Source organism: Solanum verrucosum, unplaced genomic scaffold (assembly GCF_900185275.1).
Source record: "Solanum verrucosum unplaced genomic scaffold, falcon-dt-bn FXZP01000218.1, whole genome shotgun sequence".
Classification (NCBI taxonomy): Eukaryota; Viridiplantae; Streptophyta; class Magnoliopsida; order Solanales; family Solanaceae; genus Solanum; species Solanum verrucosum.
This window is the reverse complement of record NW_026020464.1, coordinates 881,638-905,188: the sequence shown is the minus strand read 5'-3', so window position 1 is coordinate 905,188 and position 23,551 is coordinate 881,638. Positions and strand designations below refer to the sequence as shown.

Below are 23,551 nucleotides of genomic sequence, written 5' to 3'. Positions count from 1 at the left end.
CCTAAATGTCATCATAATCCAGAAAAAAGATCTTAAATAATGCTTGTTTACAGGTTATTAGGAAAGGATCGTGTTCAAATGATTTGCAAGTTTGTCACAATTCTTTTGTTTCTTGTGTGGAAAACAACATGAAAAAATAGATTGTTATTGGCATTGGGTAATGTATTGGCATGTCTCTGTCGTTTGCTTTCTGTTTTGTTGTGTATTGGCTTATGCAATATCTGCTTCTTTCATAAGAATTAGAATGCGATTTAAAGTGAGTCATTCCAGAAAACTATGTTGGCTAAGCTCACAATCACAAAACAGAGAAATTAGAATGGATTTTGTCAATGCTATTTATTTGGTCACATTTTAATAGGCATTTATATGGTTTATGCTAAATCATCACTCATTTTTCTTTGCTAGTATATGTGACTACTTTCTTGTGACTGGTACATGGTTTCAGTTAGAGGTCATCGCCTCATCAGCATTGACGTACCTCAGTTTTTTGCGATTGGGCTGAAGTTAAGAATGTCACTGGTTGCTCCAACTGCTGAAAATTCACATATTCAAGAGAGACAATAGTCGTAATGGATGTGGCATTTGGCATCATCAATCTTGGATAGCATTTTATGAAGATCCAAACAGTCTCTTCAACCTCCATGTGTATGGCAACTTGAATAACTACAGTAAGGAGTCTAGTCTTCTGTGCCCTTGTCAAGCAGGAGCTGTGTCACCTGTTCAGTAGGACAGGGAACAAAGCAAACCCCAAACTTGCCCGGGACAATACCACAGTCCGATAATGTGAAGAAATGGACCTCAGCCCTAACTTAACCCCAACAACTAGCTAATAAAGCGAGGATAGCCCAAAACCACTGGCAAATAACTACGTCTCACACCAATGAGCACACTCAAAGACTAGACATCTGGAGTGTGGACAATATAACACGAGGATCCGACATTGGATAAACCAAGAGTTGGACATGAGGTAGTGATCATGTGCTTAGTGATTTGCAAGCTTGTTACATTTCTCTTGTTTCTTATGTGGAAAACATCTTGGAAATTTAGATTCTTATTGGCATTTGGTAAATGTATTGGCATGCCTGTCCTTTGCTTTATGTTTTGTTGTGAATTGGCTTATGCAATAATATCTACTTCTTTCATAAAAATGAGAATGTGATTGGAAGTAAATCAACAGTTTCTTGTCCTTCGATTTCTAGTACTATCTATTGTATCTTATACTTTGTTTATTGTGATTTCTGGTATTATCTATTGTATCCTATACTTAGTTTTTTCATGGTTTCTATAGTATTCTGTCACGACTTCTTCACTTATGTTATTTTTCTTATTATCAATATGATTCAAAACAAACACAACATATACATAGATAGAATGTGATAAGTAGTAATTTATTTTTAATTGTATAAATATAATGAACAAAACAAAGTAAACAAAAGATAAATTTGCAACTTTATTTATAGATCAGAAAAAAAATATACAAAATTAACTAGTGCATGATTTTTGGAAAATATAAATTATCCAAACCTGTTGGGTATGGATATAAATACGAATAACCTATATTAGAATTGAATATAAATTCCTTAACAACAATTTTTCCTTGTTTAGGGTTATAAATGGAAATATGGGGACTCGTTGGTCCTCGAAAAATAACTTCATCATTCTCTAAGCAACATAAAATTTTAGTATATTTGTAAAATTTTGGTAATACCTTGGGAATTTTCATTAACAATTTCCATCCATCATCTTCCATGATCCACATGTTCAATTCCAATCCGTTCTTTTTTTGTAGTCTGTATAAGCTGAGACGACCTTTCAAGATAGTCAAATGGAACAAGTGCTTCTTACAACTATCACCTATGAAACTCGGTGTTGGAAGCTCCTTGAATTCATCTGACTTCATGTCAAAATATATAATTGCACAATTTCTATTACCACCCGCCACCTTATACCAATATACACAACCACCGGTGGTAATTCCCTCGTATAAATGTGATGACCATGAATTAATACTTAATTGTGGGAGAGTTATTTTTTCCGTCCAGAAGTTTCTAGTAGAATAGACAAGATAAAACAACTTATAAATCAATACAACCTTACAATCATCGGTCGTAGGATCATAACACAACCCACAACCTTGAGGATTGGAGATATTCATATGTGGACATGATGCAAGCTTTAAGCATTGTCTAGTCGATGGATTCCATAAACCAAACGTCTTGTAAACGCCACCATTTTGTAATAATACCAAACCATCATGTGAGCATAACACATGAGAGTATTCAAATCCCTTTAGAGGAAACTTGTTATCTTCTATGGCAATTACTAGATTATTTTTCAAATTAATAAATTTAAATTCATCACTAATATAACTTTGTAATAAGAAACTTACACGTCCCAACGCTTTGGACTGATCGATATGAGCTTTCTTAAATTCTCGACTAAAGATTATATCATTCCATGATATTGATACTGATCTAAAACGTAATAAAGATTGAATAGGTAATCTAACAAAGATGGAGAATAAAATATCACATGAAACATTAATATCAGACTTATGTGACATTACGTCTGCTATTGGAGAAGAATGACTTTTTTTAGGGTTTATTTAATTATTTATATGATTTATGTGTATAAAATAAAATTTCAAGACTCCTTGTTATGAGCAAAAATGATTCTTTTAACAAAGGAAAATAGCAAATTATAGTATATATATTTATTTACCTAAAGTTATTATTTTAATTTACTTCCATAAATTAATAAGAGTTGGTATATTATAATTTATATTAGGGGATAAGGGTCTGAAAAATACTCCAACTTTGGTCGGATTTGTTGTTGACATACTAAACTTTCATGAGGACCTATTACCTCCCTAGACTATTTAATACCGTATTTTAAACATATATATTTGTCCACATGGACATAAAAAATAATGCAAAATTATAAATAGTTATGTGTCCACGTGGACACATATATACCTTTAAAATACATTATTAAATAGTTCAGGGGGTAAAAAATACGGTATTAAATAGTCTAGGGAGGTAATAGGTCCTTATGAAAGTTTAGTATCGCAATAGCAAATCCGACCAAAGTTGGGGTATTTTTCAAACCCTTATCCCTTTATATTAGTGAAAAAGAAAAAACAAGTATATATATATATATATTACTAACATTTTATTATTGTCATTTGGTAAATTGTGAATTGGCTTATGCAATATCATAATATATAGAAAAATAGTTTCTTGTCTTTTGATTTCTATTCTTGGTACTATTTATTGTATTTGGTACTTCGATTATTGCACTATTGTATTATAGTTATATTGTTCCTTTTTTCTTGATACTATCTATTGTATCTTGTACTTCGATTATTGCACTATTGTATTATAGTTATATTGTTTCTGTTTTCAAAATGTTTTCTAGTACTTTCACTTTTGTTATTTGATCATTTCGCGATATTTCCTTGAGCCGAGAGTTTATTAGAATTCGGAAGCAATCTAGTACATACACTCAATCCTTCGTAGATCCTACTTATGAGATTACACTGGATATGTTATTGTTTATTTGGTCACAATTTAATAAGCATTTGAACAATATGTGGTTAAAGTTTAAAAGAAGAACGTTCAAGTAAGTATATATTTGCATAGTATCTAAGTAAAATATTATCTATGACACTGATTATAACACACTAAAGTAAGAATTGGCACACAATATTATCCATTAAATTTGTATTTGCAATGGTATAATTTATTTTCATATAGAGAGATTCAAATTCGAGACCTCTTAATTAAGAATAGAGAAATCTCAATTATTATATCACAACTTATAAGGGTACGTAGTCTTTTATTTAATGATATAAATATAATGGATAAAACATTGTAAACAAAAAGATAAAATTGCAAGTACAACTTTATTTATGAATGAGAAAAAATTACAAAATTAAAGGAACATAATTTGGTTAAATCCAAATTTATATAGTTAAATTTATTTAAAGATTTAAAACAAAAAATTAAATTGTACCCTTTTAAGCTTGCTTACATTGTGAATCTCATACAAATAAAGAATTAAAGTTACTTATTTCTAAATCTTGTAGGTGTAAAATAAAAATTGCTTGTAAAAAAGTCAATATTATACATCAAATTTATGAAAAGCAACTATAAAATCAATTAACCTCAAAAGAAATTGTCGAACAAATTTAAAATAAAAATAAAATTTCAATACTTAAAAATAAATTATTCCTTCCACCTTAATTTATATAACACTATTCAAATTCAAAAGTCAATAATTTCTAAAATTCGATAGTACTCGAAAGTTAAGTTCTTAAGTTTTGCAATAAAATATACATAATTGAAAATGACGTAAAAAATATATTATATACTATAGTAATCAATAATTCAAATATTTTATATATATATATATATATATTAAAAAAACAAATTATGAACTAAAATCATCGGACTTTTAAGATTTAAAAAAATCGTGTAAATTAAGACAGGAGAAAAGTATTGTACTACATTATTCATAATAATATACCTTGCATTATCATAGTCTCATAGATAGGGGCATTTGTGGTTCAATTTGGATCATTATTGATTAAAATTAAAACCAAATCAATCTAGTCGATCTTTTAAATTTCTAAAACAAAACCAAACGAAACAAAAAATATAACCGTCGGTTTGTTTCGGATTTTCTGGTTTATTCGATTTGAAAGTAATATTATTTTAGGACGTTGCATCTCGATAGACACAAACACCTTGTACATGAACAATCCACAAAAAAACTATTGTTGGTTCAATTAAGCAATACTAGAGTTATCATTATACGAACAAAGTGATTCAATTAAAAAAAAGTGACCATTTGTGAAGTATGGTAGGTAAAAATGGAATTGTTTGGTGGTGATGACGAGTTGGTCGGAGATGAGGTTTTTGGGTAAAGATGAAGATGAAGATGAATAGGTTATATGATTAGGTGGGTTGGATCGGGTCAAAATTGGGTAATATAAGTAAAATCGGGTCATTTTTCTTGATTTGAGATTTTTCATCCAATTGAGGGGTACATGTGACAAGTTTGTAGACAATGAAGAAAAGAATTAACTTCATTTTATTGGTAAGCACATAATCAACTATAATAAATCAAAATTGAGGGTATTTTTAATACTTTTCCCGAATTTAAATTAGTCGGACTTCAATACACATATTTATTGAAATTTGAAACAATAATCGCAAAAGTTCATTTCCCCATGTGACCTTCACGTGACCACTACATATCTACCTGGCAACTTCTTCTCTCTCTTTCTCTCTCCTCTTTTTCTCTCTCTAAAACGCTGATCACCTACGATGTTCCCACGACTTCTCTTCCTATTACTACAATGACACCTCGCCGGAGTATCAGCACCGCCGGCGTTCAATCCTACCGTATCTGCCGGATTCACTTATTCAGCCACCGTATGCTCCGCCGTCGCTTCAATTCTTCATTCCAATTCCGTTTTTAAAAAATAAGCCCTACGATATGGTTAACAAACGCGTTCCCGATTGGCTCAACAGCTCACTTTGGTCGTCTCCTGGACCACAACCTTCAGTTCAATCTCCATCTTCATCGCCGACGCCGTTAAATGAGGATGACGACCGGTCTACACGTTCAGCTACTAAATCATCTACTGTTACCGTTAACGCCGTTAAAGCTGGTGGTTCGGCTAGTGACGGAGATTTTACGGTGGAACGGCCTGGTTCAATGACTGCAGCCCCGGCTGTGATTAGAGCGGAGACTAGGCACGTGCCTACACGCGCTAAAGCTGAAATTAGAGATCCTTTGAGTAGTAGTAGTAATTATCATAGTGATGATGAAAATGGAAGTTCCGCTAGTAGTACAACGACTTCTGCATCTGCTGCTGCTGCTGCAGCAGCTATTACGTCAGCTGAGGATATTTCTCGTCAGGCTCAGCTTTGTCAAGAGGTTAATTCGATGTTTTGCTGTCTATTTGTTGGTTTATACCTATCTATGGCATCTAAATTGCATGTGGTTTTGTGTAAATTCGTCTTACTACTGTCTGGAATTAATGTTATCTTGTTGGTTGAGTGCTTAAATAGTCCCCAAATTTATTGAACATTTGAGCAAGACAAGGCTAAGTGGAGCAGAATAGATAGTGAGATATCATCTAGTTAATCCAAATTAGCTTGGGATTGAAGCATAGATGTTGTTATTGGTGTTGTTGTTTTAGAAAAAAGGAAAAGTAATCGTTTTTGTTTGAAACATATGTGGATGTTAATTGGAAAGGTAATTCTTTGTCATATGATAACTGAACACTGATTATGATTAATGAAACTGATTTATTTGGAAGTAATGGTTTAATTTGAGAAAGAAAATCAAACCAAACTGGCTATAATCCTAACATAAGCAGCTCATTTCGGGATATTGAAGTTCCATTGTATGGTGGTTTTCCATTCTTGTTAAATAGAGTATTCATCAGCTTTTTCTCTTTTCATTTTTTAAATTTAGTTGTCAAGAAAGATTATAAACATGGGAGAAGTCAGGAGGCTAGCATCACAAGGGATACCAGATGGAGCTGGCATTCGTGCTACAGTGTGGAAGGTATAAGATTTGCTTGTCGAGACTTAATTTGCGCTGACCCATATTACGGACTTAATACTCCTCTGCTCATTTCTGTGGAATGTGTCTGACCATGCAATTGGTGTAACCTCTTATCCAAACGTTCTATTGATAGGAAAAGGTTTTACCTTGGATTAGTCTCAGTGTGTAGTTTCCTCCTAATTGCATGTACTTTGTGCAGCTGCTATTGGGATATTTGCCAACCGAGAAAGCACTATGGCCAACAGAGTTGGTTAAAAAGAGGTCTCAATACAAGCATTTTAAAGAGGAGCTTTTGGTGAATCCTGTAAGTTCAATACTTGCTGCTAATGCAATGATTACAGTCAAACGCGTTAATGTTATTTTTACTAGTTTCTTAAATGTTGTTCTACCGTTTGTCGGTATTAAAGAAGATGCTTTGCTAATTGGAGCTGTTACAATTCTGTATATCTGAAACTATGGCTGCAAAGTTTATCCTTGGCATGATGTTATTGATGAAAGTCATGTTGTTGATCTATTGATGCTTGCACTTCTTGCAAGTTCTCAGAGTTTTTGGTTCTGTAACAATAAGGGCAAGTTATTTGACATTTTCTTCCATGTTGACACATCCTCTACTTGACTTTTGTAAATTTTAGATCCTGTGTGAGAAGAGAAAATATCCACATTATACCAACTGAATAAAAATTAATGTTCCAGTTGAAACGACATCTTGTTGAATGATTTATTTTAGTGTGTTTTTTCTTTTTTTTTTGGGTATTTGAACCCTTGCAATAGACATGTTAGACAGATTAGCTTAGCTAGAAAATGTTATTTATCTCTTTCTTGTACAGATATCACACTGATCGTGTTAATTGCCCCCATGATATTGTTTGGTAGTCCATACTAGAAAAAAACTCCGCCGTGAAATTGACTCAGCGAGTTGGGGGTTAAATTGGAAAACATGATAGAAGCTCTCTCATGGATCAAAATCATGTATGCTATTTGGGTGTTAAAGCATACATTGTATCTTCAGCACTTTCTTGGTTCTTTTGTGAAGGCTTAACTATATAAAAAAGGGGTGTTATATATCTGCTGGATTTACTTATCAAAATAAATGTGGTAAATTACATGAACTTGAGCATTGCTTGTTTTCAAATGTTCGGTGTCTGAATGTTAATATGGCTAGGCAGTCGGAGATTACGAGGAAGTTGGAGAAGTCGGTAATTCTTGACGATGAAGGAACAGTGATAGAGGACAAGGGTGCACTCCCAAGATCAGAGATACCTCAAGGAGAGCATCCTTTAAGCCTTGGGAAGAATAGCATATGGAATCAGTTCTTCCAGGTACAATATTTATTCTTCTTGTTCTTTTCATCTTTCACCGCAATGTTTACATGGAGTTCCTTTTAGATCATAACTGAGTGCTGTATGTTATCACCAGATGGTTGCGTTTTTGTAATCAAATTTATACATCCTTTTTTATTTATTTATATATTTATTCCTGTAGACGTTCCTCCTAAGGTTTTTAACTCCCGCTGATTATACAATTCATTATAAGTGTGGTCGTGATGGGCTCAAATGAGGGAAATGGATCAATTGCTTCTGAAAACACCCTTCTCTTTTATTCTATAGAGAATTAGAATTGCGAGTTGATAGTGGGATTGCCTGGGATTTGAAACTGGAACTAGTTGAATGGAGTAGATTAGTTCCTTGTTAAATTAAATAAACAAGTAAAGTCCCCTCCCTAAGCCGCAAGAGAGAAATCAAAAGCGCCAGATGAGGAACCCTGTCACATGTGGCCAAGGGGCAGGCCACAGAAACTCAAATAAATATTTGATATAATCTGAAGGAAGAGAGCCCCCCCCCCCCTTCTTTTCCTTTCCTGCGCTAGGTAACTGTTTATGGAATACCCAAGGCAAGAATGTTCTGCTTTGTGGAGTCAACTCGTGTTCTGCTTTTTGTTTGTCTTGAAGCTGTTGTCAAGTACTGTTGGTACATTACACCAGATAACTGTTAACATCAATGTATCTTCCAACATGAAATCTCTACCTCCAATTATCTGACAGTTGTATAACATTGAAGTGACTACTAATTCTTCTGTGTGATTTGCTTCTAGGACACGGAAATAATTGAACAGATAGATCGAGATGTCAAGCGCACACATCCAGACCTGCACTTTTTCTCTGGGGACACACCATTTGCAAAATCTAACCAGGTAAATTCTAGCCTTTTTGACTTGAGAGTTAGTACAAATCTCTGTTGATCACCTAATAGTGTATCTTGGGTTATCAGGATTCTCTGAGGAATATACTCATTATTTTTGCCAAACTCAATCCTGGTATAAGATATGTGCAAGGGATGAATGAAGTATTGGCTCCACTATTCTATGTATTCAGGAACGATCCCAATGAGGAAAATGCAGTAAGTGATGCCTTGATGCTGGACTATATTTGCATTAGCTATGTTTTGCAGATTGTAACTTTAGAGACATAACAGCTTTGTGACCAAAGAATTCCTGAATATGTTGAGAGCAATGCTCTGAATTCTGTTATGCTTCAGCTTTACCACTGTTGATGTCAACAATCCATTCTAAGCACATGTCCTCCTTTCTTTTTGTTTGCTTGTCTTCTATTTTCTTCCTCATAAGGGCTTTACTGTTGCAATACTTTAGCTAGTAACACTATTTCCATTGTCAAAACGTATCTTTAGAGACTCATATTTGTTTCAAATGAAGACTTGTGTGGATATGAGAAAGTTGCACTTCCCTAAAATGCCAATAACATGTCGTTGGAGAGGACATGCCAAAACTACCTTGATATTGATCCATTTCCCTTTATTATGTTATTTGCATTGTTCCCTGATTAAAGCCATCCCAATATTTCTTCCCTAACTTGATCAATCCCTAAGAAAATTTGATTGCAAAATTATAGCTTTCATTACCTAAATAGTTTCATACTTCAAGATGTGCCTCCCCTTACCACATTAAGAAAATGGAAATATGCATATTAGTGTCTCTTGGGGATGGTTGAGTAGTTGAGGCTAGTTGAGGCATAGAGTAACAACCTGGAGATCTTAGGTTTGAATTCCAATCTACATCACTTGGTTGGGTTGGTTTGAAAAAATTGAATAGCTGAGTTTGAAACAGTTTTTCTATTTTTTTTAAGAAGTGTTTGTTTGTTGCTTTTGAGTTTTGCCACAAAAAAAAAAAAAACAACGAATTATCAAATCTTTCAAAAAGTCGAAACACCATCCTTGTGTAACCAACTAATCAAAGTCTTACTCATGTAAATGGTAAGCAAAACACTTTATTTACTCCTTACCTTCTCAGATACGCTTCTAATGCTTCGTAGTTCGTATTGACTTCTAATTTGTTTATCAACATCTCCTTTCGTGTAAGTGGTGCAAACACACTCTTGAATCCTGCCCTATCTCCTAGGCTAATGTTACAAGATATCAGTTATTCACTATTAGATCTTGTTTTGAAGCCTTTTGCCTTGATAATAGACCTTCCTACAAAGCCTTGTGCCTAAACTTTGTTGATGCCAACTAATTGTGTGTTTTTCAAACAATAAAAATGAATATAGTTTTTGAGTGTTTTGAAAGAGTCAGCTTAGATATCTTCACTATGCAACATTTTTTTGCGCAAAATAAAAATATGAGTTTCAAGCCCAAGTCATATTTTTTCCGACAAATACTACCTTAATGTATGCCCGTCTGCTCCAACCTTGTTGGGCAGGCACATGTTGAGATAAATGATGATTACATCTGTACAAGTTAATTCTTTCAGCTTTTTTCTGGATTCAAGTGTCAATGTTTACAAGTTCAGCTCTGTTTATCATTTTTGATTTGCAAGCTATGCAGGCATCTGCAGAAGCAGACACTTTCTTCTGCTTCGTGGAGCTGTTGAGTGGATTTCGTGATCATTTTTGTCAGCAACTTGACAATAGTGTTGTTGGAATCCGTTCTACAATTACAAAGTTATCACAATTTCTGAAAGAACATGATGAGGAGCTCTGGCGGCATCTTGAAATGACAACCAAAGTAAGATCTCTTTTATGAATGAAAATACTAAAAAGAAAAGTAAGATCTCTTTTATGCTTAACTTTAGCTAGCTGCACTTGTTACCATGGCTAAAAATGTCTGCTTTATTACTCTCTGATTGGTAATTATGCAACCTGCAAGTTTACACCACCTAGTGACATATATATCATTTAGATTTTTTAGAGGATGATGAATGTAATTCTAACTTATTGTTAGAAGCCTCAATGCCAACAATAAGTGTGATCTCTTTTGATTTGCATCTTCTCGATGCCTTTAATGACGACTTCTTACTTCATAAAAAAAAAAGTCTGAATGCCAACAAAGTAATAATATCAGGTTGTACATTCACATTTTAACATTTGAACATTGATTTGTTAACTATTAAAAGAAGATGCAGAAGTTAAGGACTTGTCAACCTAAAGATTACTTGTTTACGGCACCTTAGTTTCAATTGAAGGTGACTGCCTAAGCCTAGGAGAACTCACATTTAAGCTCAATACTTCCATGAACACACGTTAACCTTGTTCACTAGTGAAATATTTCCTTCAAAATTAAAATGAATCATCATTCTGCTTCATCAAAGTTTCTTGCACCTTTTAGATATTCTGGGAAACTAACCTGATATGAGAAGAATTGATTCAAATGTATCTTTGTTGTTTGTCTTGTTGATGCATCATGTATTCACTATTGAAGCAACTGGTAACCTTCCACCTCTATTAATAGGATTTGCTGGCCTAAAGGTTGCATGCATGTCTAATTTAAATCTATATATCCTGATAGGCAGGGGCGGAGCCAGTAGGGCCCCCTTCGGCGAAAAATTACACATGGTTAAAATTATTTTTTATGTATATATAGTAGATGTTGAACTCCCCTCAGCTTTTTCTTGTGTTCACTTCTTCATATTTTGAACCCCCTTAGTGAAAATCCTGGTTCTGCCATTGCTGATTGGGCTGTGCTTTTTAGGCAACTGTTTTATGCCCCATAGGTGTGTGCCTGTGCGTGTGACAAGACATCTGTATTTTTGTGTAGTTCCTTTGGCAATTGTTGCTTTTACTATTTTACTTGCATATGAGTGATAAAAAACTGACTTACCAATTTCAAAAATAAATAAAAATAACTGACTTCTCTTGTTTCTACCTTCACTTGATGATGTCATAGTTAGTACTTTGTTATTAGTGATCTTTATGTGCCTGATGTTTGGTGCAACAGGTGAATCCACAGTTCTACGCATTCAGATGGATAACACTTCTGCTAACACAAGAATTCAACTTCCCGGACAGTCTGCTTATATGGGACACACTACTAAGTGATCCCGAAGGACCTCTGGTAAGACATCCTGGAAGTAATGCACTTTTGTAGCTATATAGCTTGGATAAGAACTTTTTTTGCATGAACTGATAGCTTCTTTAATTATCTTCCTTTCAACTATTTCGGACTAAGATTAAGGCTTAGTCATGTTGCTACACTTACCTAGGTTTTCTTGCTGAGTTTGTTTGGTTTGCATGTCAGTAAAAAAAGGTAGAGAATTTTTGGTGTTTGAGAACCCCATATCTTTTTAAAAGACAAATTATTTAGTGTTGGAATGAAACTGGTCAAACCAAGCAGAGTGGATATTGAGGATTCCTACAGCCAGCCTTTATTTTTTAAAAGGAGGATTCCTACTGCTGACTTCACCTAGTCTGGGATAGAGGTGGAGTTATTGTTGTCTGCTAGTATATTTTTTGGTTTATTTCCTTTGTGACGTGTGGACATGTTATCGGAGAAGAGAGAATTTGAAAATCCCGGATTTGATGGTATGTCTCAGTTGTAAGACTGAAAACACAAAGAGATGGTCATGCAGCAATGCAGTTGGGTCCCTATCCACATGGTACAATGCAGGGTGGGGATGGGAGAGTGTTTTTGGGGACAGTTAGAGGGGAATTTAAATTTTCAACCAAAAGGCTTCAACTTGCAAGGAATCTGCCTGTCATTGCATTTGTTAAGCTAGCGATTCGACAATCATGGGACTTTCATATCTGCTGTATGTCTTTTGCCATCACGATTTGAACTAAAAGAACTTACGAGTGTCTGACAAAAGTACAAAACCAATACTTTATAGCATCTTGAACATTTACAAGGTTATGTTTCGTGAGTTCAGTGTGGTCACTGGTCAGGTCGGCAGTGTGTTTGGGGTGGTTTGCTTGAAGTGAAGAGAGAAAGGAAAAATGTTGCACCACAAGGGTTAGGGAGGAGGAGGCTGTGCAACCCTGAGACTGTGAGTTTAGAACTGCGCCACTAGGGATTTCTCTGTTATAAAAAAGAAATGTAGGAATACTCAAAATTTTCTTTAACTTGCAGGAAACGCTGCTTCGAGTCTGCTGTGCTATGTTAATTATTGTGCGGAGGCGTCTACTTGCTGGGGATTTCACTTCTAATTTGAAGCTACTGCAAAATTATCCATCCACAAATATCAGTCACCTCCTCTACGTAGCTAACAAACTACGCGTTAAATCAGTCTAAAACTGTCGAGCAGAAAAGAGATTTTGGTTGTCCAGTCTAATTCTTTGTATTTCTTGGTATTGTCATGTAAATGTCTCGTCAATTCAGTAAGTAGTAGGCATCTGCAAACTCCCTCCCCCTCTCTTCCCTTCTCTCCCAATCATTCGTCTTGCATTTGCTGTCAGTAGATTGGAATAGAACGTATGGTTTGTTCTCGTGTTTACGGTGATCAGTGAGTGTTAAAAGCTGTTGTTTTGGCTTTGGAAATATTTATTGTATTCTCAAATGCATTCTCACAAAGGCATATGCACAATTTCAACTCTGTTGGTGTGAATATACACAATTTTCCTGATAGAAGAAGTATCTACTCAAAGAAAATGATCAACTATTGGCAAATTGAATACCTGTTTTTTTACGGGAAAAGGCATAGATTCCCCCCTAAACTTGTCCCGAAAAAGTCAGTTACATGCTTTAACTATCATGACGACTTATTACCTACACATCAAATAAGACGTGACCCATAATTCAAATATTAAAAGCAGATCAAAAGTGTCCCTGGAGCACTAATTGTCCTTTTTTGTTTTTGCTAAATTGGTACACTTTCACTCGTGATCTTAACAATGTCAACTTTTAACAAAAATCACAAAATATACATGCAATTTTTTTCAAGTATTTTTTTTTTCAATCAATAAAAGTTTTTCTTTTTCTTTAAACACGTGGTTATCAATAATTTTAACATCAAAACTTTGCAACTAAAGAATAATTTTTATTTACGATTACTCATTATTTATCCATGAATGTAACACACAACAAAAAGTAATACAAATGCTAAATAAATAATTCTTTGATACTAGATAAAAGATTATGAAAGAATTAACATAAGAAGTTTGATACTACTGTCACAACGCTTCATGAGTAATTGAGAATAAATATAATCACTTACCAACTTATATTTAGAAGAGTATCCTAAAATTTATTTTATATCTATCCTTTTTCATTTCAACATAAATAAAAATCAATTTTTTTTCTAAATTAACTTCAGAATCTTCCTCATTCATGGACAAACGAATGAACTATTCAATCCGATCGCATGGCCAAACAAACTTTTTTTTTCTCCCACGTGGTATCTGGTACTCACATTGAAGTCTGATTAAATTTGAATTCGCGTCGAAAAGTCTTACATTAAAATGCTCCTTAACAGAGGCGACTCTGTAATCAAGGAGGCTCGAACTTGAGACCTCTTGGTTAAGGATGAAATAGTACTTACTACTCCACCACAATCCTTATTAGTAAACCGACCCTAAATAACTTTTTTTTTAAAACATTTGAAAAGAAAAACAATAAAAAAAACATGTGAACAAATAAAAAAATAGGGATATTTTCTAATTTATAGTCAAAAAACTTCCTCTAAACCCTAGCATTTCACCTAAACCCTAAACTCCTCCTTCTCCTCCACAGTTCTCTCAATCAGCAGCTGCCATGGTGATTTCTCTCTCTCTAATAATATTGCTTTCAAAGTTGATACTTTTGCTTAGTTTATTGAAATTCTTCATCCTTTTGTTTGATTTTTCTGTTCTAATACACAATTAATTCTGATTGTTTTGCTTACTGTAATTGTAGGCAACAGAAACTGTGAACCCAAAAGCATACCCGCTTGCTGATTCACAGCTTACAACGACCATAATGGATTTGGTTCAACAAGCTGCTAATTATAAGCAGCTTAAGAAGGGTGCTAATGAAGGTTATTCACTTTTTTACACTTTATATTTAAGTCTTTTTATTATTATGTTGCTAATCATATTTTATATCTACTGCTTAACTAAGATTAATAAAACTGAGTTAGTTTTGTGGTGGTGGTGGGGAATAAGCCAGAAAGATTGTTACTTGTATTGTTTTGGAACTTTATTATATGGTGTTTTGGTTAATAAGTTACTGTTATGTGTAGTGTTTAACTAAAGATGGAGAAAATTGGGTTTGGTTTCATTTCACCCACTAAAAAAATTATGCATCAAGATTTGATTTTTCCGGCTTTTTGAATTGGTAATGTGTTGCTCCTCATTGTACTACTCAACTGTATGAGAAAACTGTGTTGTTCTTCTGTTTCAGCTACGAAGACACTAAACAGAGGAATTTCGGAATTCGTTGTCATGGCCGCGGATACTGAGCCCCTTGAAATCCTTCTTCACCTTCCACTCCTTGCCGAAGATAAGGTGATTTATATTTTGCCTTTTGCTCTTTTCCTAACTAAGTTGTCTTCTTTTACCCTTTTTTTGGTGGTGGCTTTTCTTTTTTTAATTGAGTAGTGGATTAAATGGCTCCAATAGAGGTAATGAATACTGAGGGACTCTGGTTATTGGCATTTTCAACGATTCTGTTTTTTACTCTTTTGTGTATATTGTGAGGTTATGTTGTTCTGATTTCAGACTCTACGGAAAATGGAAACCATGTGTATATTATGCACATCTCCCTTTATAAACTCATCATTTTGAGGAGTTTGTATTGAACAAGAGTTCTTGTAGCTGCTTCCTGTTTTATTCTATGATTTGGCTTGTAATATTTCTGCTCCGCTTGAAAATACAACTAAAACAGCAAGACCAAGCCCTGACTAAGCATAATCTTCCAATGTCTTGGCATTTTCTATCAAATTCATTGCATGGTGTCAAAACGTTATCAGTTTTCGATAGTCATGTTTCTTGGTTCCGACTCAAAAGATTAGGTAGATGCTGCAGTTTATCAGACTTATGTTTCCTGCATATAGAATTTTAACGTTTTTAGGTGTTCTTTAAGGTAAGATCAACAGAAAGAAAGGGACTAGTTTCATTATAATGAGGTAAATTAATGGTGATTTGAACTTGTGATGTGCACCTAGCATACATCCCATGTGGGTACTTTTCTGCTGAACCAAATCCCTAGGGGCAAGTTTTATGACATTGTTATTCTGTGAATAAACAAAAGAAATGGATAACATATACAAGCTGATGTGTTGACGGTGGATTTAAATTGGAATAAGAAAATCACTATCTATGATAAGCAAATGTACTTTACTTATGCATGGGGAATGCTTTTGAAGCTGAAAAGAAAAAATACTTTCCTTTGGATTTCCCACTTGTTGTCCGGTACCTGCACTGGAATCTCGAATAAAGGAGGAAGTGCTACCTGCTAGGATTTTTTCCCTACCTAGGGCTCTGAAGGGAGATCTCTACTTAAGAGTGGAGCATCTGTATCTTGTTAGAACTATACAGTTGCAAGGGATGCCATTATCAGTATAAGTAATAAACTGTCCTCTTTTACTCAAAGTTATATGCATGGTCTTAGTTATAGTTTTACCTAGAATTTTGTTTTCCTTGAACAACAATCTGAGAATTCATTCATGTCTTTCATCGTTTGATACACTTTTCCTACACCAACATTGCTCTGTTCTGGACGACTATCGTCCTTTGTTTTGTGCTCAATTAGCATCTACTTCCTACTGTGTTAAAATAAACTTCTGACATAACAAGGGAGTTTGGATTTAACTTTTTCGTTTTATCAATTCTTTCAGAATGTGCCGTATGTCTTTGTCCCTTCAAAACAAGCTCTTGGTCGAGCGTGTGGTGTTACCCGTCCTGTGATAGCTTGTTCAGTGACGAGCAATGAGGGAAGCCAGTTGAAATCTCAAATACAGCAACTAAAGGTAACATTCCAAATCTTTTTCGTCACATCAACAGCCACTTTCCCTTGTGTAAATACTCAAATCGTTGTTTCTCTTGTTATGCAGGATGCCATTGAGAAGCTCCTCATCTAAATGTTGAGCCTTTTGCAGCATGATGAGCCTCAACTTCACTTTTGAGGCTTGGACTGAAGTAGTTGCCGTCCTGTTGGCGCTTTTTTCTAATCCTTGTTTCATTTTTGTTCTTGGATCTTACAATTACTGTTCTAAGAGTACCAATAAACGCATGAAAATTTAATATCAGGTTTACGTTACAGTTAAATCTGAGTTTTACTATATCTAGGGGTGTAAATTGTAATGAAGGATCCTATTTGCTTCACCAAATTTTAGGCTCAGTTTTCACCAAACTTTGGTATACTTGGTCTTGGTCTCTATGATTTTCTATTCACAAGATGCATTATAAAAGTTTATGAATTCTCAATTATAAATTTTTACACTTAGTGAGTTCTTATGGGAAATTGACAAATGATTTTTTATAAATTGAATTTTATAAATGTAAAATGAAGATCTCTCGTAAAAAAAAAGAAGACAAAACTAAAAATAAATTTGTGAAGGATAATAAAACTAAATCAAGCTATTGGCAGTCACTTAGCCAACAATTAGCATTTGCACACTGGAGTAAAGCTATTTCTTTTTTAGTTATACATAAGGTGTTTCCCACTTGATGGGCATCTCAGTTAATCATAGAATTTAGTCTAAATTCTATATTTAATGTTGAGTAAAATAAAATAAAAAATACTATCTTTTCGTAAAGATAAAAGAAATAAGTGTATTTCAAAAATAGCCGACAAATAAAATTAAACGGAAGGGGTAGTAAAATAATGGGATAATTGTACAGAATGGCAAACTTATAATCTAAAATAAACGGAATAGCTACTGTTTGATTTAATTGCGCCCCGTAGCAAACGTTTGCCAGTCGCCTCTCTCCCTCCAAATTCTCTCTCGCCACCCTTCCTTTCTCGCTCGCTCTCTCTGTGCTCGCCTCTCTCGCTTTATACAACATAATTGTATAAATTGCATTTCTGTTTGTATAAAGCGAGAGAAAATTATATATACACATGCAAATACATATATATTCGTCATATACTCTTATAATTATACAATACAAATATTCCCCTGCCCCGTTTTCTTTTGCCTTTCTCTCTTTCTCGTTTTATACAAACACATATTATACAAATATAATGTATAATTTATGTTTGTATAAAGCGAAAGAGAGAGCGATTTTTGATATACAAATATTTTTGTCAACGATTTATACAAATGAGAGGCTAACAACAATTTATACAAATGGTCTGCCAACGAAATTATACAAATCTGAAGAGGAGCCAACGAATTATACAATTGCTTTTTTTGTATATATGTATAGCGAAATAGACATAGCTTTCAATTGTATATGTATAGCGAATTATACATATATATATTTGCTATGAAGCGCAATTATGCAAACTTTGCTATAACATATAAATATGATTTTTTTGTTTGCTATATGTGAAAGTTGTTCTAAAATAATTTCAACAACAAATAAGAAGAGATTAAATTTTACACATAAATCGCATTCGTCGAATTTATTTTATGTCTTTCTTTCTCAATTCAATTAATGTTGAATATAAAATATAAAAAATAATTATCTTATCTTGATATAATAAAAGTAATAAATAAAAGAAATAAATATATTTAAAAAATAGTCGACAAATAAAATTAAACGGAAGGGGTAATAAAGTAATTTCAACAACAAATAAGAAGAGACTAAATTTTACACATAAATCGCATTCAGAGAATGCGTTTTATACCTTTCTTTCTCAACTCAATCAATGTTGAGTATAAAATGAAAAAGATAATTATGTTTTCTTGATAAAATAAAAGTAATAAATATATTTTAAAAATACCTGACAAATAAAATTAAACGAAAAGGGTAATAAAGTAATTTCAACAATAGATAAGATGAGACTGCATTTTACACATAAATCGCATTCGATGAATGCGTTTTATGCTTGTCGTTCTCTACTCAATCAATGATGATAAAAGTAATAAATAAAAGAAATATATATAGTTGAAAAATAGTCGACAAATAGAATTAAACGGAAGGGTAATAAAGTAATTTCAACAACAAATAAAAAGAGATTGAATTTTACACATAAATCGCATTCGACGAATGCGTTTTATGCCTTTCATTCTCTACTCAATCAATGATGACTATAAAATGAAAAAATCATTATTTTTTCTTGATATGGTAAAAATAGTTAATAAAAGAAATGTATATGGTTTACAACTAGTCGACAAATAAAATTAATCGAAAGGATTAATAAAGTAATTTCAACAACAAATAAGAAGAGACTGAATTTTACATATAAATCGCATTCGACAAGTGCGTTTTATGCCTTTCATTCTCTGCTCAACTAATGATGAGTATAAAATAGTTTTTTTTTATTTTTATATATTTTCTTGATATGATAAAAGTAATAAATAAAAGAAATACACACACACACACACACACACACACATATATATATATATATATATATATATAGTTTAAAAATAGTCTACAAATAAAATTAAACGGAAGGGTAATAAAGTAATTTCAAAAACAAATAAGACTGAATTTTACACATAAATTGCATTCGACGAATGCGTTTTATGCCTTTCATTCTCAGCTTTATCTATGATGAGTATAAAATGGCAAAAATAATTATCTTTTCTTGATATGATACAAGTAATAAATAAAAGAAATATATATAGTTTAAAAATAGTCAACAAATAAAATTAATCGAAAGGGGTAATAAAGTAATTTCAACAACAAATAAGAAAAGACTGAATTTTACAAATAAATCGCATTCGACGAATGCGTTTTATGCCCTTTCATACTCTGCTCAATCAATGATGAGTATAAAATGGAATTTTTTTTAATCTTTTATTGATATGATAAAAGTAATAACTATAAGAAATATATATAGTTTAAATATAGTCGACAAATAAAATTGAACGGAAGGGGTTATAATGTAATTTCAAAAACAAATAAGAAGAGATTAAATTTTACACATAAATCATATTCGACGAACGCGTTTTATGCCTTTTATTCTCTTCTCAATCAATGTGGTGAGTATAAAACGGAAAAAATAAATTTTAAAACTCAGTAATTTAAAAGTGCTAAAATTCAAACATTCAATTTGGGCTCATAACTTATAATCGGCCCATAATAAAAAGAAACAGTGGCCCAAGTATTCTTCTTCCCTCTCTCTCATCGAAGCTCTTTCTCCCCAGGTACTCCATTACCTTCTTTTCCAGTTAAACCCTAGCTAACCCTCAGCTATAAGGTGAATTATTTTTTCCTCCATTTTCTTTGAATTGTTGTAAAAATTGTATTTTTGGGACCCTTTTCTCCGTTTCCAGTTTTTTTTTTCTTTTTTTTTGAAGAGTATGAACATTTGATCCTTATGAATACTTTTTTTTTTTTCAGATTGTCTTCATAGTATGTTATTTTTGTTTATTTTTTTATAGTTGAAGAATTTTAGATATGAGAAGTTGTGAAATGTGATCTTCTTTTTGACAATGTGAAATTGGGTTGTTTTGTAGTGTGAAAAGAGGAACTGATTATTGGAGTGAAGATGGTGATGGGTCAGCCATTTAGTGGCAACATGAAGGCAAGCTCCTTTTTATCACTTTGTTGTTTTATAGAGCTTTGATTATATTATGTAGCAGGTTTCAGTATTGCAGTTGTTAATAGACTGTTTGTATTATAAAGTTTTAGAGATATTTGTGCATTTATGAAATGTATGGACTATCGGAAACAGCTTATCTACCTCCCAAGGTAAGGGTAAGATTAGTGTACGCTCTACCCTTGCCAACCCCACTTGTGGGATTAAATTGGGTATGTTGTTGTTGTATGGGCTAAGATCAAGCGAAGATACTATTTTTATTTGCTAATATTAGGTTAAAAATACTATCTTTTACTTGTTGAATCTATTCATGCGGTAGTACTTCCATTTTTTCCTTCCTTTTTGGTTGAAGCTGTTTCGGGACTGGCTTGATGAAAACTAAAGGAAATGAAAAAGAAAAGGTTTTTGGGTTCTGTTGAGATGTACTGTTTTGGTATGCTCCTCGATCGTGATAAGCTGCCTATTATCTTTAGTGATTGTTTCTTACATATTACACCAAAAAGTTTGCATTTGACATAAATGTAGTATCTTAAGATTTCAAATTTACATAAAGTTACTTGAAGCTCTACCTTTGTCTAGTTGGGGCAGGGGTGGGATGGGAGGGTAAGATTATTTCCTCAAGACTATGAAACTAAGAACATACCTCTGAAAGAAACTGTCTAATTTCCGTATAACCAAAAACGTGACCTTATTATTTCAAATGATGAAGTCGATGATGTGAAAGCCAGCTCAGTCTATACCTAACCACACTTTGAGGTAAAGAAATAATTTCTGAGTTTGGTCAGTGACAGTCAAGGAAATTGTACCTAGGATAACTTTGTTTAGGCTGACTATCCCTCAGAGACTTGCATAATTTGATTAATTTGGGAAGTGTTATTATAAGATGCTTGAAAAGTTTACATTCCTTTTGCCACCTTGCAAAAGAGGTTGAAGATTTGGGGGGGGGGGGGGGGGGTGATTGCTGTTTGACATTTTATTCGCTGTGCTTTCAAAACTTTGTGAAGCTCCCAACATAAATGATAGATGAAAGGCACATGGCTCATATGCTCTGTAACTTTTGGACCATTTAATATTAAGAAGTTTCATTTCATGTCATGATTTATTTTCCTTTTGGCCCGTTCTACTATTTAAGATATTTGCTTCTGCTTCATGACTGATAAAATTTTATTTTTTTGATGTTGCAGAAAGCTCTTGCTGGCATAAAACGTATCAATTTGGAAGGTCTGAGATGGAGAGTGTTTGATGCCAAAGGCCAGGTTGGAATGCCCTTGACTTTTGTAATTATCCAATTAAAAAAAAAAGAAAGGAAAACAAATATCTCAGTGAAAAAAGTTAGTTAGACACTGATAAGGAATGGCATGCAAATTTCTATTTCCTTTTCCTTTCCTTTAGACTTGTGCGTTCCTCTATTCTGGGACGTGAATGTGTTATTACCTTATTGGGGATTTATGATGGAGTTCAAGAATGAGTGTATATAAAATGTCATAAGTTGAATACTCATATTTCTGATAATGAAGTTCCACGGTTTGTACTTACTCCGGAAAAAATAGAAGTTCCAAGGCTTGTCATACTGCTCTACATTACTATACTAGTTGTCGATTGAGAATCTTTCTTATTTCTTTTCTTTACATATGATCAATCTTCCTCCATTCAATATCTAGCAATGAGATGATATTGAACAGCGGTCTTTGCTCGGAAATTACACATGGTATATTTCTTGAAAATCAATGTAGACCTGTTTTCTAGCTAATAATAGCATACTTCCTGTTATATAGGTCCTGGGAAGGCTAGCATCACAGATATCAACTGTGATTCAAGGAAAAGATAAACCAACGTACGCACCTCACCGTGAAGAAGGTGATATGTGCATTGTGCTCAATGCAAAGGACATTTGCGTCACTGGGAGAAAACTCACGGATAAGTTCTATCGATGGCACACTGGGTAAGTGTAACTGAATATAGCTTACAAGCATAACGTGCAGGACTCTTTGTAATTTTTTTTTCTTGAACGACTTTATAGTTACATAGGCCACCTCAAGGAGAGGAGTCTGAAAGACCAGATGGCTAAGGATCCAACAGAAGTTATTCGCAAAGCTGTCCTGCGAATGCTGCCAAGAAATAAGTTGCGTGATGTAAGTAATTTGCTTTGTATATCTTTTTATGTCCTCCTTTTTTCCTTGTAGCAACCGTGATGTTAAAATTAAACAATTCATCTGTGAAGTTTACAAATTTTCTTGTTTAGCAGTAAGTTAACTTATGTCAATTGTTTGTCTTGACAGCAATTACTTTTCTTGGTTATATAGGATAGAGACCGGAAATTGAGGATTTTTACCAATGATGAGCACCCTTTTGCTGACAGACCTCTAGAGCCGTATGTGATGCCTCCTAGACAAGTTCGTGAACTGCGCCCTCGTACAAGGCGAGCCATGATTCGAGCTGAAAAGAAAGCTGAACAACAGCAACAAGGTACAAACAATACAAGTAAAAGAAAAAAGAACAAGGATGTGGAAGAAGAAGCAGTGAGCACATGAAACACAGAAATTTCGAGTTCAGGCTCTATTTTCCAGCCATAACGCGCTCTTGGCGTGGCTACCAAGATGATTGAAAATTTCCTAGTACCATATTATGAGCTTGGAATTTGTTTACATGTATTTGTCTTTCACTTCTCTCTGATGTTATATTTGACTGGAGATGAACCAGAATAGATGATACACTTGAGCATTATTATTGCCATAAGATGCACCAATAATCTCTTCTTTCTAAGCTCTAGTTAGTATGTTATTTCATATATAACTACTATAGTTAGTAGAGAATGTTTAAACTAATTATATGTATTCAATATTGACAATTCTAGTTTCTTTAGTCAAGCAAAGCCTTTTCTAGTTTCTTTAGTCAAGCAAAGCCTTTCTTATTAACTTGCACAACATTAGCAGTTGTTACATGTTTGCATATTTTTCATCTGGTGTCTGGTACCTAATATGGGCTTGGCTAATTCGGACTTACCGGAAAGTCCTACTTTGGGAGTAAGTGCCCCATTGAAGACTATAGGTTGTTAATATTGTTTTATTTATATGAATAATTGGTCGTGTTGGATGATTGATGGGTAGTACAAA

At 33.6% G+C, this 23,551-nt stretch overlaps 4 protein-coding genes across 4 annotated transcripts in view; 3 read left to right on the top strand and 1 right to left on the bottom strand.

Moving 5' to 3' along the window:
• Window positions 1–23,551, bottom strand: part of LOC125808742 (high mobility group B protein 15-like) — a 171,704-nt gene that overhangs the window by 143,146 nt on the left and 5,007 nt on the right. The window lies entirely within an intron of this gene.
• Window positions 5,273–13,362, top strand: LOC125808741 (uncharacterized). The gene is made up of 9 exons (XM_049488401.1): window positions 5,273–5,946; window positions 6,490–6,582; window positions 6,782–6,886; window positions 7,749–7,901; window positions 8,674–8,772; window positions 8,850–8,978; window positions 10,419–10,598; window positions 11,808–11,924; window positions 12,936–13,362. Exons 1-9 carry the CDS (start codon window positions 5,503–5,505, stop codon window positions 13,095–13,097), a joined length of 1,482 nt encoding a protein of 493 aa, XP_049344358.1. The 5' UTR covers window positions 5,273–5,502; the 3' UTR covers window positions 13,098–13,362.
• LOC125808783 (uncharacterized) lies at window positions 14,459–17,047 on the top strand. Its single transcript, XM_049488446.1, has 5 exons — window positions 14,459–14,558; window positions 14,697–14,817; window positions 15,183–15,286; window positions 16,618–16,749; window positions 16,834–17,047. The coding sequence occupies exons 1-5, from the start codon at window positions 14,556–14,558 to the stop codon at window positions 16,858–16,860; spliced, it is 387 nt and encodes a 128-aa protein (XP_049344403.1). The 5' UTR covers window positions 14,459–14,555; the 3' UTR covers window positions 16,861–17,047.
• On the top strand, window positions 19,994–23,299 carry LOC125808776 (uncharacterized). Its single transcript, XM_049488439.1, has 6 exons — window positions 19,994–20,096; window positions 20,356–20,423; window positions 21,623–21,694; window positions 22,214–22,380; window positions 22,459–22,570; window positions 22,742–23,299. The coding sequence occupies exons 2-6, from the start codon at window positions 20,388–20,390 to the stop codon at window positions 22,967–22,969; spliced, it is 615 nt and encodes a 204-aa protein (XP_049344396.1). The 5' UTR covers window positions 19,994–20,096; window positions 20,356–20,387; the 3' UTR covers window positions 22,970–23,299.

Coding starts and splice junctions, on each gene's coding strand:
- LOC125808741 (XM_049488401.1), top strand. CDS start 5,503: ATGGTTAACAAACGCGTTCCCGATTGGCTCAACAGCTCACTTTGGTCG. Junction 6,887..7,748: donor AGGAGCTTTTGGTGAATCCT/GTAAGTTCAATA, acceptor ATGGCTAGGCAG/TCGGAGATTACGAGGAAGTT. Junction 11,925..12,935: donor GTGATCCCGAAGGACCTCTG/GTAAGACATCCT, acceptor TTTAACTTGCAG/GAAACGCTGCTTCGAGTCTG.
- LOC125808783 (XM_049488446.1), top strand. Junction 15,287..16,617: donor CACTCCTTGCCGAAGATAAG/GTGATTTATATT, acceptor CAATTCTTTCAG/AATGTGCCGTATGTCTTTGT. Junction 16,750..16,833: donor CTCAAATACAGCAACTAAAG/GTAACATTCCAA, acceptor CTTGTTATGCAG/GATGCCATTGAGAAGCTCCT.
- LOC125808776 (XM_049488439.1), top strand. CDS start 20,388: ATGGTGATGGGTCAGCCATTTAGTGGCAACATGAAG. Junction 21,695..22,213: donor TGTTTGATGCCAAAGGCCAG/GTTGGAATGCCC, acceptor CCTGTTATATAG/GTCCTGGGAAGGCTAGCATC. Junction 22,571..22,741: donor CAAGAAATAAGTTGCGTGAT/GTAAGTAATTTG, acceptor TTGGTTATATAG/GATAGAGACCGGAAATTGAG.